The sequence below is a fragment of the Rhopalosiphum maidis genome, chromosome 3 (genome assembly GCF_003676215.2).
Source record: "Rhopalosiphum maidis isolate BTI-1 chromosome 3, ASM367621v3, whole genome shotgun sequence".
In the NCBI taxonomy this organism is placed as follows: domain Eukaryota; kingdom Metazoa; phylum Arthropoda; class Insecta; order Hemiptera; family Aphididae; genus Rhopalosiphum; species Rhopalosiphum maidis.
The window spans coordinates 30,568,589-30,586,956 of record NC_040879.1 but is presented as its reverse complement, the minus strand read 5'-3'; the positions used below and the strand labels follow the sequence as shown (position 1 = coordinate 30,586,956).

Genomic DNA, 18,368 nt, shown 5'->3' with positions numbered 1-18,368 from the left:
ATTATTTGTGAATATAAAAATAGTGTTAAGGGCAAACAAAAGGGGTAAGTGAGGGCAGCCGTGGGTGTCGGTACGAAGAAAGGAAGGAGCTCCTATAATCTACGTCATCACCTCGGTCATGAAAATTGACAAATTCGAAGGAAATGTAAAATATGGATCATTTTTAAATAAACAGTCAAAAATTAAGTAAGGGATCGTCTGTCATGAATACAAGTGTGATCAGTGATCATATTGTTGATGTTAAAAACCACATATATCAAAACCGAAAATCGATCACAATTGAAGAACTTAGAGGACGATATGAGGGTGTGCACGTCTACCCCGGATGAACCTTACAATGAACGGGAATCTGCAAGCCCAAATTTCTTACTAGATTTTTATTATGTCATCGTAATGTACATAGCTGTTTTTCCATATCAATAAATTTAATATTTGCAATAAATTGTATAATATATAATTTTATACGAGTTTTCCTAAACTAAATAAACACAATATTTTAAGTTTTTCACTAGTAATTAACTGATGCACAATTATTACTCTAATATTAATATATATATTAATTAATATTAATACGACAAAATTCTAATATTACATATATTATACTTTGAATCCACAAAGTGTAATCGTATATTCGTATATATAAGTCAGCGTCAAGTGTACTACGGCTAAACGTAAATTGGGATAGTGTATGTGAGATGGCAAAAAGATTAGAAACACTGACGTGCACAGTGTTCATGAACGAAATTTCGTTCATTTTATATTTTAACAAATTGTATATCCTTATCGTCGTAATTATTTTTTAGTATTATCAATATTTTATTTTATCGACTAATGTTTCAGACATTTCAGTATTTCACATAATATGGTGAATTTTCCGCCAGAAAATATATTGAAGCATTTTTACTGTTTCTGAAATGTGAAATTCAATACAAAACATAAAATAAAATCTGAAAAAAAAAGATTTTCAGTATTGGAATTTTTGGTGATTTTGTACCCGATTGTTATATTTAATATTAAAGTATTTTAGAATTAATAGTTATAAATATCCTACGAAATATGGATAAAATTAATATTTTATATAGCTACTGTGACATTAGTATAAACGAAAATTTTAAAGAAACAAATGTCTTCAAACTCTACACACATTAGATTAGGTTTGAATGACATATTCGGATATTCCGTGTCTAACCCTAAGCCTTTTTTAAAAGAATTTTTTATAAGACCGTTGTAGTACCACCGTTTGTTCGACTCAAGATTTCAAGGCTGACGTTTAGACGAGTTTGCCCTGATGCCCTCCCACCCACTTCTCGGCTGCAGTGAAATAAATTAAAGGCATAAACCGCTGCTGTTTATAGGCTAGTTAATGCAGATTTCGCCGGAAAACACGTTTTAACGAAAGCGTCTTCACGTTCTATTATCCGTTAGTTACATCGTACTTAATAGGTAACTGTACTAACTATGTATAATAGTATAAAACAGTCGTTAACTATAATATAGCTGCTAGTCACTGACGATATATACGATATACACGCACAGACTATCGATCCCGGTTAGTCCGGTGGTGTAGTTCGACGAATTGAAAGTAAACGCGACAAGCAAATAACCTGGAGTACTTGTTTTACTTGATCCAGGTGAAATTACCTAGGCGATAAATGTTGCATTAAAAAAAATACATACACGTTACGTGATATAATTATATGTACATAATAGTATAATATATAGACACACTCGTTCGCGATTAATATATTATTATAGTTAACTCTCGCAAAACGTTACAATTATGTCGTTGTGCTGTGAATAATACTAATTAAATATGTCTTCATTGTTCCGCAAGAGCGTAATACAATTATACAATTATTATAAAGGATATAATATTAGGTTTATTCCGGTGCAAAACCGACTACTTTGATGGACAATCAAAACAAAACGTCTAAAGTCGACAGACATAACAGAAAACGAGTAAATTGTTTATTTTTCCTAATAATTATAATATATAATACTACGAGTAGGTACACAAGGTACAGAGAAACCACCTACCCAAACGGACATCTATAAATAGCAAACGGTTTTTTTTCTCGAATAAACCACAAAACTTTCACAAACTGAACCCTCTGAATAGCGAACAACATTTCAGCAACTCTTTTTACACTCTCAGTAAGTTGTATTTAGAGGTTTCACTGTAAACCATAATAGATTATAATATTAATATATAATTTTACGCCAAACGTAATAAGAAAAAATGTAATTATTGAACCACATATAACAAGACAAAATGATATTATGTTATAATCTGCGCAATCTTGTACCTCCATCAATTTAATTTGCACCGCTTCAAAATAATTAATAATAATATTATTTTAAAATTATTAACATGTATTTTAAATCCATAGATTTTAAGAAAACTGATTAAAAAAATTAAAAAATTTAAGCTTATATTTATATATCTTGCGTGCTTTGTGTAAAGGTACAAACGAGTAATATTTCAATTAATAACAAAATATGTAAAAACCAGAAAAATCAGGAATATTATAGTTTATCGTTGTAGGATAGAGGCACGTAAAAAATATAATAAAATAATAATACATAGGTATTATTAAATAAAAACCACGATAGTGAGTTATAATTCGTAATGATTATTGTTTAACGGACAATATACACAAATACAATAAATGCTATTAGTACCAGGGACTTTCAGGACCACCTGGTGGTACTCTAATCAGTATAAAAACAATTCTTACTAATAAAAAAAATGATTAAAACACCGCAGAGCGGTCGAGGGTTTACATACATCGCCGGACTATAGCTAAATAACTATAGGTCAAATCTAATCGCGATGACATAGCGATACAGATAAAAATAATAATAATAACTAGTAATCAGTTGGGAAATCCGCTACATCGTCTGATTTTTCATGTTTTTTATTTACGTTTTGTATGCTAACTCACTGAAATGAACTCAAACAAATTACCAGGTAAATTTCAACAATTGAAATCAAAAACGTGGCACAAATTGCATACTCACTAAAATAGGTACTATTTATTAATGGCGTAAATTACAAGTAATAAAATTGTCAAAAAATACCATATCTCCCACATCATATAGGCACAGTCATTAAATCCAGTGCTAAGTGAAAATCGAGGGATGGCAAAAGCCTTAGTGGTAAAGGTAACCAAAGTATAGAGTAGTTCGCTAATTCAATAGTTAATTACAATTCGAGTGTTTAAGCTTCATTAATTAATTTGTTTGCGGATTTTCAAAATTGTTAGCACGTAACTTAAAAAGTAATGATTCATAAAAGTAATATTTATCATTATTGTCTTAAATGTTAAAAAAAATTATTTTTAATATTTTTTTGCAGTATTTTTAAACTTAATCCAGTCATAGGAATATTGTACCGGGGAGTTAAAAATATCCTAGCCGAATCATATCCCTATCGTGGTATAATATTTCTGGGAAATTCTTACCGAGAGATAAGATTATCTCAGGTTGTTCCTGTCAGGGGTGAAATTATCTTAGGAAAATCTTACCTCCCCCGATAAAATTATCCGAGCGTAAGATTTGACTGCGACACCGTGATCATTATTAATACATTTCTTTTCCTTCAACAATTATATATGTATATATAACAGATAGTAAATAGTATTACAACTAAAGTGGTGCCGTCCTAACATCTCAATCAGAAATTCGACAAAGTGGCATTGAATTTACATCCAATAACAATAACATACCTACTGGTGCGCTTGTCGGTGCAGTGCGTTAGACTTCCGCTGTTGTTGTTGAACTCTAATGGCCGCCCGGGTGACTCGAAACCTCGTGAGTATAAGTATAGTAGATCGGTATTTCCTTTGTAATAAAATAATAAATACAATTGCGCACATAATAACGCTATATTATTATACTCTACGTATAGACAGGTATAATATGCGAATGTGAGTTACACAACGGTGTTAATTTTTTTCTATTTTTTTTTTTTTTGATTAACGTTTCCGAGTACAATACGACGTGAGTACATGACGTGATTATGTATAATATATGTATATTATATATGATGTTTTAACCATAAAATCATTCTTTTTTTATTGCAGTGGATGTGTTGTTTTTTTTCCGTGTGAATTAATACACTGAAGCAGTACGAATGATACGATATGTCTACAGTGCAGTTGCGTAACATATATAAGTTGTTATTATTTTTGTGTAGATTGGTAGGTACGTATAAGTTTTTAATAATACATTTTTATAATTTGAAAGAACATAACATTTTGTGGAAAAACTAAAAACTATACCATTAAATAAAAATCATATTTACACTAAACGTCTAAAGTGTCTAATTATTTTAGATTCTGAGCGGAACGCTGAATTCACCAAGGGTATTGATTTTACAATGATATGTACGTTTTTCAATTTTTTTAAGATGTGTACACACGATAAATAATTGATGAAATAACCTTCGATTTTTCTACTTCAAAGGGGAGGTTTTGAATAGAAAATTGGATCTGATTTTTATTTTAAAAAGGTCAAAATTAAAAAATTCTAGTACTTTAAAAATAATATAATTACGGAAACTTTAAATTTTTACCAAGTAGTTTACATAATCATTTTCTATAAATGGTATAATTTTAAAAATATTTTAATTTGTTGAGCTATTTATAAACTATTTACATTTTCTATTTTTTTTTTTTTTTGTGAATGTCGATAAAAAATTATTTGCTGGGTAGAAATTCTTGAAAATTCAATACAAGATCCCAAATTTTGTTTTTTCTTATACCTGCTTAAAAATACAATATTTTTTTATTTTTTTATGCATTTGAAGTTAGAATTGTAGAAAAGAAAAAATTGCAAACTTTTTTGTAGATAGAAATTTATAAAACTTTTCTTTTTATAACCAAGTTTTAAAAATTAAAATCAAGTTTCATCATAAATAGTTTATACTGAAAACTGAATATACTGAAAAAGGTATCAAAAATATAAATCTTGAAAAGTACTTAAATATATGCTATAGCAGACCGTCTACGCTCAAATTCACAGAATCGTTTGCTTATACAATGATATATCAAAATATACTCAAAATTTAATGTACTGCATAATCACATACCTGGCTTTTTTGTAATTTAATTTTATGGACAGTAATAATATTGCCCAGCAATGATTCTAAGAAAATAATTTTAAAAATAAATGACACAAGATTAAAATCCAGAAAATATCTGGCACGTGTCAATAAAAATGTTTAGTATAAAAATACTTGGAATTTTTGCAATATCATAAGACATTAGTGTTATAAAAAAGCAGTTAGATTACTCATGCATCTGGCGTCATTATCCTTTATGCCAATGATATAAAAATGATCCAAATTGGAGACCATTTAGGCAAAGGTGGACGCAAGTTAATGAAAATTCTAACTTGATAGTTAATTAAGTCAATTAAACTAGTACTGAGAACGTTAATAGTTATATTTTAATAGTAAATAGTTACCACATATTACTCGTATATTCACTCTAAAATTTAAATGTTGATTCGGTGAAAAATATTAACTTGATTTACGCATTAAATGATTGTACATTTTTATGTTTGCAAAACGTAGCTATACCCATTTTAATAAAAACGCATCTTAATGCAATTTTTTCTTATTGCACGCTATAATGCTTAAGACATTTTAACTTTGTGTCTTTATATCTTCAACATTATTACATTTAGAACTATTTATTTGGTAATTTTATATTTTAAAACCATTGCTTACGACGTGATTCGTCAAAAAAAATTTAATTAATTTTTAAATTTTAACTTTTAGTCGCAGTCACAGATTTGTATAAATATGATTTAAACTTGACATATCCATCATTTTTACAATTATATAAAAAGGCTGTAATATTAGAATAAACAATAATTATTCTAGATAATATATTATTATGTACAAATTAATTATAATTTAATGGCATAAATGTAAATGCAATATAATAGAGTGAGTATTCGTATTGTATGACTATCTTTTTAATTTATATTTTAATACATTATTTTCAATACACATAGTCTTAAAATAAATTATAATTGAATATTTCGTTTACATTTAACGAGTGAAAAATTCATCGCTTTCTGTTCGGAAAATACAATCAGGGAATTACGACTGCTGAATTACATGTTATATTATACGTTTTGGTATAAAATATACATAATAATTTATTTTTATTTATTATTAATCTATAGTATAATACATAACAACTAACATTAGACGTACTTGGCACAAACGTGTGTACCTACTACCTATGCACATGTATTTACTTATAAATATTATCTCACTATAGTCTATAATTTAAGTATAAAAAATTTAAAAAATGACTATTATGGTCGACTGCGGAAGAGTGCTATAAATTTGCGTGCTCGTCTTCTCGTTTCCTTACGTTGATGTATATTATCATCATCATTGTCGACATAATTATTATCATTGGACGTAAATTAAATACTTGTATATAAATTAATTTTAAAACTTGCAATTAAATAATTCACATTACATTTAAGATTGTTTTTTGATATTCATTATAATTATTATTACTTTATTTATAATTAAAAACAAATTATTGAACATTTAATTATTTTGTAGCTTATTAACAACTGTTAATTGCTTAATTTATATTAAAGTACTTCAAAATTAAATTTTAACAATTTTTTCTGTCTATTTTCATTTATCAGTATGAAATTAAAAAAATATATAATTAAGTATTTGAAAAGTATTTAAATACAAGACAAGTATTTGTTTTTCATTTATAAATACTTTTACTTAAAAGTATTTTTTACAAAAGTTACCGTACCTTAAAGAATCAACATCTGCTACACTGTTTATTCGTACATAACGTGATTTAAACTGATTTGTTTTAGACGAGAAAATTGTAGTGGAATTAATGGATAAGAGTTTGTTTTAAATTATGCATTATATATTATATTTCTCTACGCGTGTTTTAACTTAATCTAATATTTCGTTTTTAAAATTTGTGAAAGTTGTTCTTATATAATCTTATTGTGTTTAAAATACGAGTATTCTCTACTAGAAATGTGGAATCTCCAGTAAATTGTGTAGGTAGTACCTAGGTAGGTTATTAGTACTGCTACCAGTATAACCATAGATTAATAATACTAGTTTTTATTAATTTATAGTAAACCTAACTGAGAGTAATGGAAATGTGTTTCGAATTTTTTTGCTTTGTCAAAACTAATTTTATGTTGAAAAAATATGCATTTTTAATAGTAACTATAACTACATAATAATTTATTAGATAATTTCTCCTCACGAAATTGTTTATGTTACTTTATTATAGCTGTGTATTTAATATTTATAGTTTGGCTACTAAAAATATAGTAACGATACTTCTAATTCCGTGTACTTGGTTTATTTTGTGGCCTTTACGATTTTGACGTGTATAGTTTGACCCATGACAAGCACGTACGCATAATTAAGTAATTACTAGTCATTACGAATAGTTTACTTATTTTTCTTGTCATTAAACATATGTTTAGTAGGAAAATACATACCATCGTGTTGCAACTCAACTATATTATTTTATATTGCAATAATATCAAAATATTTCGATTTAGTTAAACCAAAATAAATAAGGAGATTTTCAAACTTTAGATGTTAAAATAAAACAATTCAAGAAGTTTTAACTCTAAAATAATTTGTACTTTTTCATGATTTTAACGAATCTTATCAATATTAGAACGTTAAACACGTATAAACACAAAACAGTATAAATGTGTATTATCAATTTTATTTTTAATATGGTAAGAAAAAAACCTTGTCGAGAACTTTCAAGCTTTTACTCACAAACAAAAATCTTATCATACTTAAAATATAAAATATCTTAAAACAGCAAAACGTGTGTCAAAATATTAAAAAAAAATTATAATTGTTTATCTAGAAATTACTTTTATACATATTTCTAGAATTAATTCAATGAAACATAAAAATATAATTAATATTGTTAATAATTGGTTTAGCGTATAAGAATACGTTTTGCTCCAATTTTTCTATTTTCTTAATTTTTTTAAAAATGACTGGACATTTTTTTCTGTTAATCCCCTCAAAATATCAACATGGTCCAGTTTTCTACCAAAAACCACCCTCAAAGTCGAAGTTTGAAGTATCTTTACTGTTTTAAAAGGCTATGAAAGGCACAAAAAAAAATATTAACACACGTCAATGTAACACTGCAATGCTTTCATCGCTCACAATTTAAATCGTGTGATTAATATTCACTTTATGTCACTTTATCTCTAAGGGCGTGCTGTCTTGATTTTTAGTTTTCCTATACAAACCTTATGGGACACCACAGGTGGCTCAACCTACATGTATACCCATGAGTATGATTATCAAAAGCACATTCACAGGAATGGCTCTCGCAGTCCATAGTTCCGCCATATAACCGTAGTGTCGTGCTCCTCGAGTTTTACAATCGATCTGAATTTACAGCAAGTTTAAAAAATAAATAGAAACACAAAATTCAAAATTCTACTTTTAAAATATCTAAATAAATGTATACAGTACAAACAATCTAGTATAAATCGCAGTTACCGATCACAATTTTCAGGAAACACAAAACCACAATATGAATATACTTTATTTTGTTTACTTCGAGTTTTGGCGCAGGAATAAATTAAGTATTTAATCGAAAACAACGTAAACATATCGTAAAATATTATACGATAAAATCACTGCGGCTCAGCGCAGGTCACTATACCATTATATAACCTATAGTACCGAATACCGATAATATATTATATATGGCTCATAATATTATAGTCGGTGAAATTCGACGCACAAAACAAACCGGTCAGAGCAAACTGCAGTTTCCGTATTATAATATTAGAATATTATATTATTGATATTAGAATAACAGGTCGCGTGTGACGAAGTAACATGATTATTATTCTTTCTGATATAATTACGAATAACGTGTTTAACGCCTGCACGACCATAGTATCCCCTTGATTGACTCGTGGGGGCGTGAGTGATTTTGTCAATGCTTTATTCAACTATTATAGTGTAAATATTTAATCCGTTGGTAATTCTTTCATTTGTTCGAGAATATCCGTTTAAGAAATACATTTTTATATCATATCATGAATGACATTCGTTTTTTGTCGTATTCGTCTGTAACCAATTTTTCATAATCATATTATGTTACACGTTTATACTAAAACGTATGTTTTAGTTACTGTCGAAATGAAATACAATATAATCGTATGATAATACGTACAATTTTCAACCAGAAGTATAATTGTTCGAGGATCTTTAATATCTGGTCTGTATCTGGATCGATATACCCCGTGCTTAAGTTAATAATATTTGTATTTAACAACATAATTATTACATGAAAACCGTGTGTATATGTATAAAATATAATAATTTCGTTACGAAAACTTTGTACGCAAATGTTTTACGAACAACAATTGGACAAACGAGACGCACTCTGCGTATCTTGTGTTCGGGGCTGTGTCGTTAAATAACAGGGTTATCGTTGCGGATAATTGTTTTACCACTAATTAACAATGCGGCATTTCGAGATCTTCTATATACATAGATGCTCACTACTCGCATAATTTAGGCGCGAAGTCTACATTTTCCATCCAATGTAAATTTTTTTCTCTAAGTTTCGTCAACCGTATTACTCAAGAGGTGTATTGCTCAAATGCTCAATCGCCTTTTATTCCCCGCTTATTTCATTTCTGCGTTCAAAGTTTTGGAAATACAAATAAATCGTTTCGAACCGTTAATCTTTTATAACACACTTGAATTTCTGATATACTAAAACTCTAATTTCTCTATTTTAGCTTCGAACTTTTTAATTAAAGACAATGCATAAATTAATGGAACATCGTGTTGGGTTTTGAGATTTGTAGTTGATAGTTCCCACTGGAATAAAACCATAATTGGAAGGAATAAACACTAAGTTTTAGAAAAATTATACAAAAAAAAAAATAGTTAAAATTGCATTTAAAAAAAAAAACTAAAATATATTTTAATGCAATAAAAAAATTATATTTTTACAGTTTAATGAAACATAATTTTAATTATAATTATCTAGGAAAAATATGTAAATACAATAACTTAATTGCCTTTATTAATAATATAATATAATCAAACTATAAAAAAAATTTAAAAAGTTTGAAATTATTTCGCAGTACAAACGATACATATAATTATCTATTTTTTAAAACTCTTTCAAGTAAATTTTACTGCCGATAAATTGATATTTCGAGTGAACTATTCATACTACGTTTAACCCTATGTGTAACCCAACGATGAAGATTTACACATTTATGTAAGATAGTAAATTTAAAGTTTAGCAAAGTCGTGACAAAAAGTAAAAAGACAAATCCAAAAATTTTACAAGGAACCCTTTCCAATTCAAAGAATGTTAAATTTTAAATTTATGAACTTGAAACATTCCACTATTACATAAATTATCATTTTCTTTATACGAAATCAAATTTTAAAAATATTTAGATAAATTTATCTATAATAAGGGCGAATTTCGTGGTTTTATGTTTTATTTATTGAATCATAGTATTTAGTTCTTTAAAATACGCTCTTCTAAAAATTAACAATTTCCTTAAGACGATGTCAGCGCACTGTTTGATATCTCTCTCTAACCCACGCACAACATAGACAAAACGAATTTACGCAGTCTGAGTAGAACTCGCTCAATTTTGGTTCTAGAGTAAATATACTAATTATAAAATTACATTTTAATAATATTTCTGAGTACAAGACGATGAGTTTTTTCCATTATTCCCAATACAACGTTAATTATATCGTTTAGAAATAGCTATAAATTACAACATTTTTAAATAACCTTTAACTTTAAAAAATTTTAATTTTTTTTTAAAAAAACTCATCGTCTTGTACTCAGAAATATTATCAAAATTTAATTTTATAATAGGTATATTTACTCTAAAACCAAAATTGAGCGAGTTCTACTTAGACTGTGTAAATGCGTTTTGTCTATGTTGCGAGCGGGCTAAAGAGAAAAAACAAACAGTGCGCTGATATCCTTCTAACTAAAATATTAAATGAAAACTGATCAAAAAATTATTGTTGTTATTTTATGATTTACGAGTATATTAAAATTATATTGAAAAAATATATAAACTAAGAAAAAATTATTTTTTTAAGTTTAGTCACATAAGAAGTGACTTTTGATAAAAATTACAGAAGTCGTTTTTTTAAAATATGAGTTAGTTTAATTAACAAATGTTCTAATTGTAGAAGTACTAAATGAGCTTAATACCCCAAGTTCTAGCACTTCGAAACCGGTTACTGGTGATTGAATATTTCTTTAAATATTATTAAATTTTATATATTTTTAGTTGACACCGGGAATTGACTAAATATTTTATAATATTATAGGATGTTTTTTTAATTAATTAAAAACGAGTCTATGAATTCTCAAATAATAACAGTTATTATAAACTTGTCAATTAACTTGATTCAAAATGTAAGTTAAATTTAAACAAAAAGCATTCATCATAATAAATACTTATCCAAATTTATATATTAAGTTATTTCAAGTTGCATTAGTTTAACAAATTTCATATGCTTCATATTAAACAAGCTTTTCTTTTTACAACATCAATCACGGAGTTTAATATAGAGTTAAGCACACAAAAAGTTACTGATTAGATTAAATAAATATTTTCTAATATTTTTAAAATATAACATTAAAATTAAGAATATATAGGTATTAGTTTCAAAGAAGTATAGGTATAGTACAAAGTTTACATCATTAAAAACAGATTTACAATAAAAAAATTCAGTTTCATAAAAAAATGTTATCGTTAACTTAACACTTAATGGCCAAACGCAAAATATTAAACAATAAAGGTATAATATCAAATGAACGATGATCTATGATATCAGAAAACGTACTCTTATTTAATGTCTTGGAAAAATCAACTGAGAAGGTTCTTGCATCGAATTTCTTTGACATAATAGTATTATTAGCAGAGCTGTAAATTTAATGATAGTGCTTAGCTTGCCGATGAATTTCTTTTTAAATTCAAAATAAAAGCGAAATTAAAATTAGATTCTAGTCACTTATTTCTTTTCTTATTATAAAATACAATTTTTATTTAAAATAATAGAATATTATTTATAAATATTATTATAAATGTTTTTATGTTTTTATTGTATAATTGAGGAAAAATTATAGATTTTTCCAAATTTAATAAACACCAGCCACCTTTATATTATTTTAATTGTGTTTTTAATCTTTTATAATTTATGTAATTATTAACTAGCATATTTCATTTTTTATTAGGTTATAAGTTGGACAACGGTAAAATGTTTCGACGTGATCAAATTTCTTACTAATAATTTATTTGTTCAATTTATGAATATTAAATATATACATATATTATTTTCAATTATTGAAATTCGTATTTTATTTTATTCATAATATTATGAATACATTATAAGCATTTCCGTCAGTTCCGTTATATGCTATCTTAATCTGTCTTTTACAATTAAAATTAAAAATTATAGTACCTATAAGTTACATCATACTAACATACCTAATACGACATTTAATAAAGTCTGCAATAATACGAAAGATAGATAATTAATTATATATATTTAATAATAATTTACTTTTTAAGTTCATTTAATAATTAACTTGAAAGTAAAAACAACCAACAAGTGAACTAATTTAGAGAAAATGAACGAGTTCTTGAACGTAGTTCAATTTTATGCTTATAAACTAGCTATCTATATAGTTATTATTGCTATACCATGTTAATATTTCTACAACTTGCCGGTTACTTTTTAAGACTGACCATGTTTAATATTGTCGAAAGTGTAGTTTTTGTAAAATCACAAAATTCAGATACCATAAACCAACTTTCGAATTTATATTATTATGTGAATGTTACATTAAGTTTATAATTTTTTCTTGTATAGTATTATTTATTTATTTTAGAAATCAGTATAAATATTTAAAAATAAAACTCAGCTATAAGTCTTTTCAATGTGAAATATGAATGATGTGTATTATATTAATATTGTTTATGTGTATCAGAAAAGTTTATAACCCCATTTAGTAATAGTAATACAGTCGAGTACTCGAGTCGCGAAGTTGAAGGGAAATAAAAATTCACTTCGAGATATATGTTATTTGAAATATTTAACTCGGATTAATTTTAATTTATATTTCTAGGCCTCTAGGGGAATAAAAAAAAAATTCGAGTTATCGCGGCTCGACTGTAATTGTATTTAAAAATTAACTATAATTATAAAATTGTACTACTAGTATCTTATTATTGTGCTTGTAAATATTTTTAATGCCCTAAACATTTATAAAATTTTCTGATTAAAACTTAAAAATCTCAAAAACACGCAATTTAAAATAAAAAGACAAATGTACTCACGTAGTAGATTTTAGAGTATGGTACACTATAATTTTTACGGACATAACTGGGTTCCATCAAAATTAAACATTTTCTTTTTCACCATATGAAAAAACTTATAAAAGTATAGCATCCGAATAATATTGAGTAAGTATATACTATTATATATAATATATCCACTAGAGAGGCTTTGCCAGTCTACCTCTTAGCAACGATGTTTATAAAATTAAAAAGTGGACTGTATAAATAAATACTTTATTAGGCTGCAATTATGGTTTATTAGGAATATTATTGAAGTATTATACAGATAACAGATCAATATACTCGTAAAACAATAATAATCAAAGTAACGTTGGTATTGCATGCTATAATTTATAATGACAATAATCAGGTAGTTCTAGGGTAGTAGGATATGCTATAGTAAATTAACAATTAATAATAATAAAAACGGAAAAAAATTGTGCTTACGTATTATAATACTGCCACAAACGTCAAGCAAAACTCCACTCCGCACAAGACGGCCTTCTTCTTGATTTCGTTTACTCGTCACGCATTCAGGTCCTGCAGCAAGAGATATAAATGATATAGTTGGCTTAGATTTATGTTTATACCGCGTCGTACGTTTATCATACGGTCCGTGCCTATAAGTAATGTACCTATCGATTTGATAATATTATTTTGCCGATCTATCTGTGATTACACTCTATGTCACTATATTTAGGTGTACTCGTTTTCGGTTAATGACTATATACATCATGATAAATATTGCAATATAATTAGGTAGTAACTATATCTTTATTGACAATACAACAGTATATGATTAAATCACATCATAAATCATAATCTCGAGAATTAATATAGTAAATTATGTAATTTATTGTATTTTACGGTCTTACGGATACCATTTACTGTTAAAAACTCGAAACGATGCAATACTTTATCGAGAGCCTCTATATAATAATAGTCGTTGTATAATATAATATTATAGTGAGCGACTAAACTACTTGCCGTCACATCAACAATCGTCTTTGTACGATGCTCCTATAATAATATAATACGACCATGATTTAACATAATATCACATAGGTATACCTATAACAAACACTAAACAATAAAGTCGAGAACAAAAACATTATCCGTCTCTGACTAATTAGAAGTTATTTTTTACGCTTTCGCATTGCATATTATTGTACCTATATATTGTAATTTATTACGAGATATTCGCGATAATCAGATAGTCTGTTATTGGGCGGCGAATTTTATACGACTCTTAAAATCACAGTCACGGGTCATGCAATAGTGGCGTATTTGAGATAATTTTTCAGAGAGGCAAAATACGAAAATCTCTCAGCTGTTAAAATACAAGGAAATTTGAATTCAATAGTTTTTTTTTTTTTTTATTTAATTAGGTCGTTAGGGTTTTAAATACTGGTTCAAACTTGTTCAGTTATAATCCAAAATAAATTCAACACAATAAAAAGCACCTTATTTATTGCTCAAAAGTTTAAATTTTAATATAATATAGTTTATAGTCATAAAATAATTATATTATAACTATAAGGTCTATATTTCTTTTTTTCTTGGCAGCAAATACATTAATTACCTCATTTATTTGAATGTCCTTGTGCTTATGAATATTTAGTAAAGCCACGTCCTAGTCATAATACTCATAATAATCGAATTTAACTTATAATTACAGCTTCCGCAAAACAGTAAAAAAAAAAAACAAGTCTAGGTCCTCATGGGGGGAATGCCTCTATTGCCCCCCTCAAATACGCCACTGTCATGTAATGCGTATACTGTATTATATACATAGGTGTATTCACATATCATTTATGTTTTTAATAGCTTTAGACGGGACCGTGTTTGGAGCAGGGCAAGAGGACATGGACCAGGAGTGCAAATTACAATACACGTTTTGTAACAATTTTTTCACGTAATATTTGAAAAATGTATCATTAATTTAACAACTTCCTACAACACTAGAGTGTGGCACCATTTTTATTGTATAAGAATTATTTTTGTGAAGGCTGTTGGAGCACACAATTTCAAATACTGACAATTCATTATGCATAAAATATCTTTACATCTATATATTATACGTATATTAATATATGTGGTAATATACTTGTAAAATAGGTAGGTAGGTATTTTAGCATAACTGTACCTATACGAAATGTGTGTGGCTTGTCAAATACAAATTTCCCATTGGGGGGGGGGGAGCGCAAATGTAGTGGTTCGTCAGGAACACCACCAAACCTCAATACGGTCCTGGTCTCAGATTATTATTTATTGCTTCGCCAGTGTTTAGTTTTCACCGTTTTCGGTACCTATTTTTACATTCACTATTTTGCGCGCCAACTGCAATAAGCCACGTTGAGTTGCCTATTGAATTGTTTCAAGGATCTGATTTTTAATTGCATCAATTTAATGTCGATTGGGTCCTTCATTCAATCGGGTAATTTTATTCGTTAGTAATTAGTATCATAGAACATTTCAATTAATATTAATTGTGATTATATAATAATTTCTCTACAATTAACCCAGTTAAATTAATTAGTTAATATTCTCGGTATTACACATTATCAACAAATAATTACAATGTGTTGTGATTTTAGAATCTTTAGAATCCTCTACGAACGCTATTCATAGTACATTTACTTCACACTTATACTAGATATTCATCTATGGGATATTCTGATACTATAGATACCAACTTGATACTTATTCATCATTCGATAGTCGATACAATAATATAAGACTAATATAACTAGGTATACCTATAGGTAGGTATAATAATGTACGTCTACACTACATAAAACCGTGGTCTATACTCAATAAATACCTACTCTAATATGTATTAGATATAATATTAATATAATATGAACCTATATCATCGCTATAACTATTATACATTTTATAATTTTTTTTTTTTTATTATTATTATTATTACATACCAAGTATTTATAACAAAATGTGTTTTAAGTAAATAACTAAACATTGAAACCTACACATCAATATAGCATTTAATTATTTTAACGAATATAAGTGTACAATTTAATAATGATTGTATTGTGTTATAGGTATTAGATACTATTAATATTCGGTGGTTTTATAAATTTTAATATACAATCCATATACTAAATGCGTACTAAATTTCCATAATAGATAGATTTAAAACCTGCAAAATCACGAGTGACTTGGCGAGTTAAAATAATCGTTAAGCTTTACGATTTGACATGGTATAATTCGAAACCGCAACGTTTAAAAGTTAAAAACTATTTTTATTTCACATAATTTGTTTAAGATTTGGTATTAACCACGTTTAAAGGAATGAAACAATAAATAAAACCATACACAGCGTAAAATAATTTAATGGTTATTCTATTAATAATTATTATTAAGACGAGTAACTACGCGATCGGCGTACGTCGACGATCGACAGACGACAGTACTATTACATAGAGACAGACTAATAATAACAATTAAAAAGAACGTATATTATGAATAATAAATATAAATATAATAAAAACTGTATTTTGTAATTGATGATAGTATAAAATTAATAAAATTTATATTATTTAATACTTAGGTCGTTGTCATGACAAAATAAATAATTATTTTATTTTATCATGGTCGTTGTATTACGTTGTCGTTTTTTTGTTATAAAATTTGAGATTCGCCATTTTGGTCATCGATCTTAACATCATTCTAGTTAACGGTAAGATTATGATTAGATTCATTTAAGTATACATACTGGTATATACTATAATAATTAAGATTGTGAGTGAAACTAGGCATATATTTTGCTCTGCAGTGTCGTTAATACCGAATAGGTAAGATGAACATCCGCCACGGGCCTACAACTGACGAGGGGCCCTAGTCTATAAACAATAATACTCTATATTTTATATTAAATACCAAATTTCACAATAGAATAAAAAAGATAAAAATAATATTATTTTGATATATATTTTTTTAAAGTGTATATACTGTACAACTATCATGCATTTAAAAATATCAGATTTTTGTATAAACATTTTTTTTCAACAGGCACAGTGCCAAGGGGGGGAGGAACAAGGTAGGGCTCTAGTCCCCCCCAGAAAACAGTTCAGTCCCCCACTGAAAAATATGTATGATAAAATAAAGTTAAATTTTTTATTTTATTAATTTTTAATTGAATTTATTATAAATTATAATAATTGAATATTAATGAAGTTTGAACAAATAACATCTTTGGTCTTTTAATTATGGATTAACCTACTAGCATTGTCTAATAAGGAAATAATTTACTACGATTTAAAATAAGAAAAAATATTTTATTTATTTATTATTACCTATATTAAGTACTAATTACTGGATGAAAATAAACAAACAAATGTATCCCAACTCATTGCATTAAAGTTGAGTCAAACAAGCTCATCTGTTCATTACTAAACACAATTACTTTAATTAATATTTATGAAATGTAAGTAAAAAAAAACATTAATTCATTCACAAAGGTATGTAATATTAAAGTAATAAAGAAATTATCATTTTTGTACATCATTATTAATATAGTTGTAGAAGATCTGTGATTAAAAATTTTCTTACATAAGAAACATAAAAAATATTTGGCATTATTTTCAAAATATTTTTAACTATTTTTTAACTATTCAAAAGTTTGTACTATATAGCTAATTGCTATATTATGTTAATTTATATGATACAAAAATATTTAATTTTATTTAAATAACCTCATTGATTGTTGAAAAAACCTTGGCCCATGTAAAAAAAATATTTTCCCCACTCTGCCGCCCCTGGAATAAAATTCTAGTGCCGTGCTTGTTTTTCAAAAAAAAGAGTTCTTTATTAAATAAGTTTGTTATTACTAATTTTAATAGTTAGCAAATAGTTATATAAAAATCAGAATAACTTTTATTTAGTTTAATTATTTTAACATAAGTTGGTAATACGATTTTATGAGTAAGAACTAAATT

At 26.9% G+C, this 18,368-nt stretch overlaps 1 protein-coding gene across 2 annotated transcripts in view; it reads right to left on the bottom strand.

Annotated features, from left to right (window-relative positions):
* The window catches only part of LOC113559455 (piwi-like protein Ago3), a 43,540-nt gene that overhangs the window by 7,184 nt on the left and 17,988 nt on the right, over positions 1-18,368 (bottom strand). Inside the window, exon 18 of one of the 2 annotated variants that reach the window (XR_003405976.1) lies at positions 13,858-13,950. Coding sequence is in view for 1 of the 2 variants with exons in the window: in XM_026965294.1 (XP_026821095.1) it covers positions 13,936-13,950 (15 nt within the window). In the remaining variant the exon portion in view is untranslated. Of the gene's footprint in view, positions 1-13,769; positions 13,951-18,368 lie in introns of those variants that run through there. The other variant, XM_026965294.1, reaches the window with a different exon arrangement.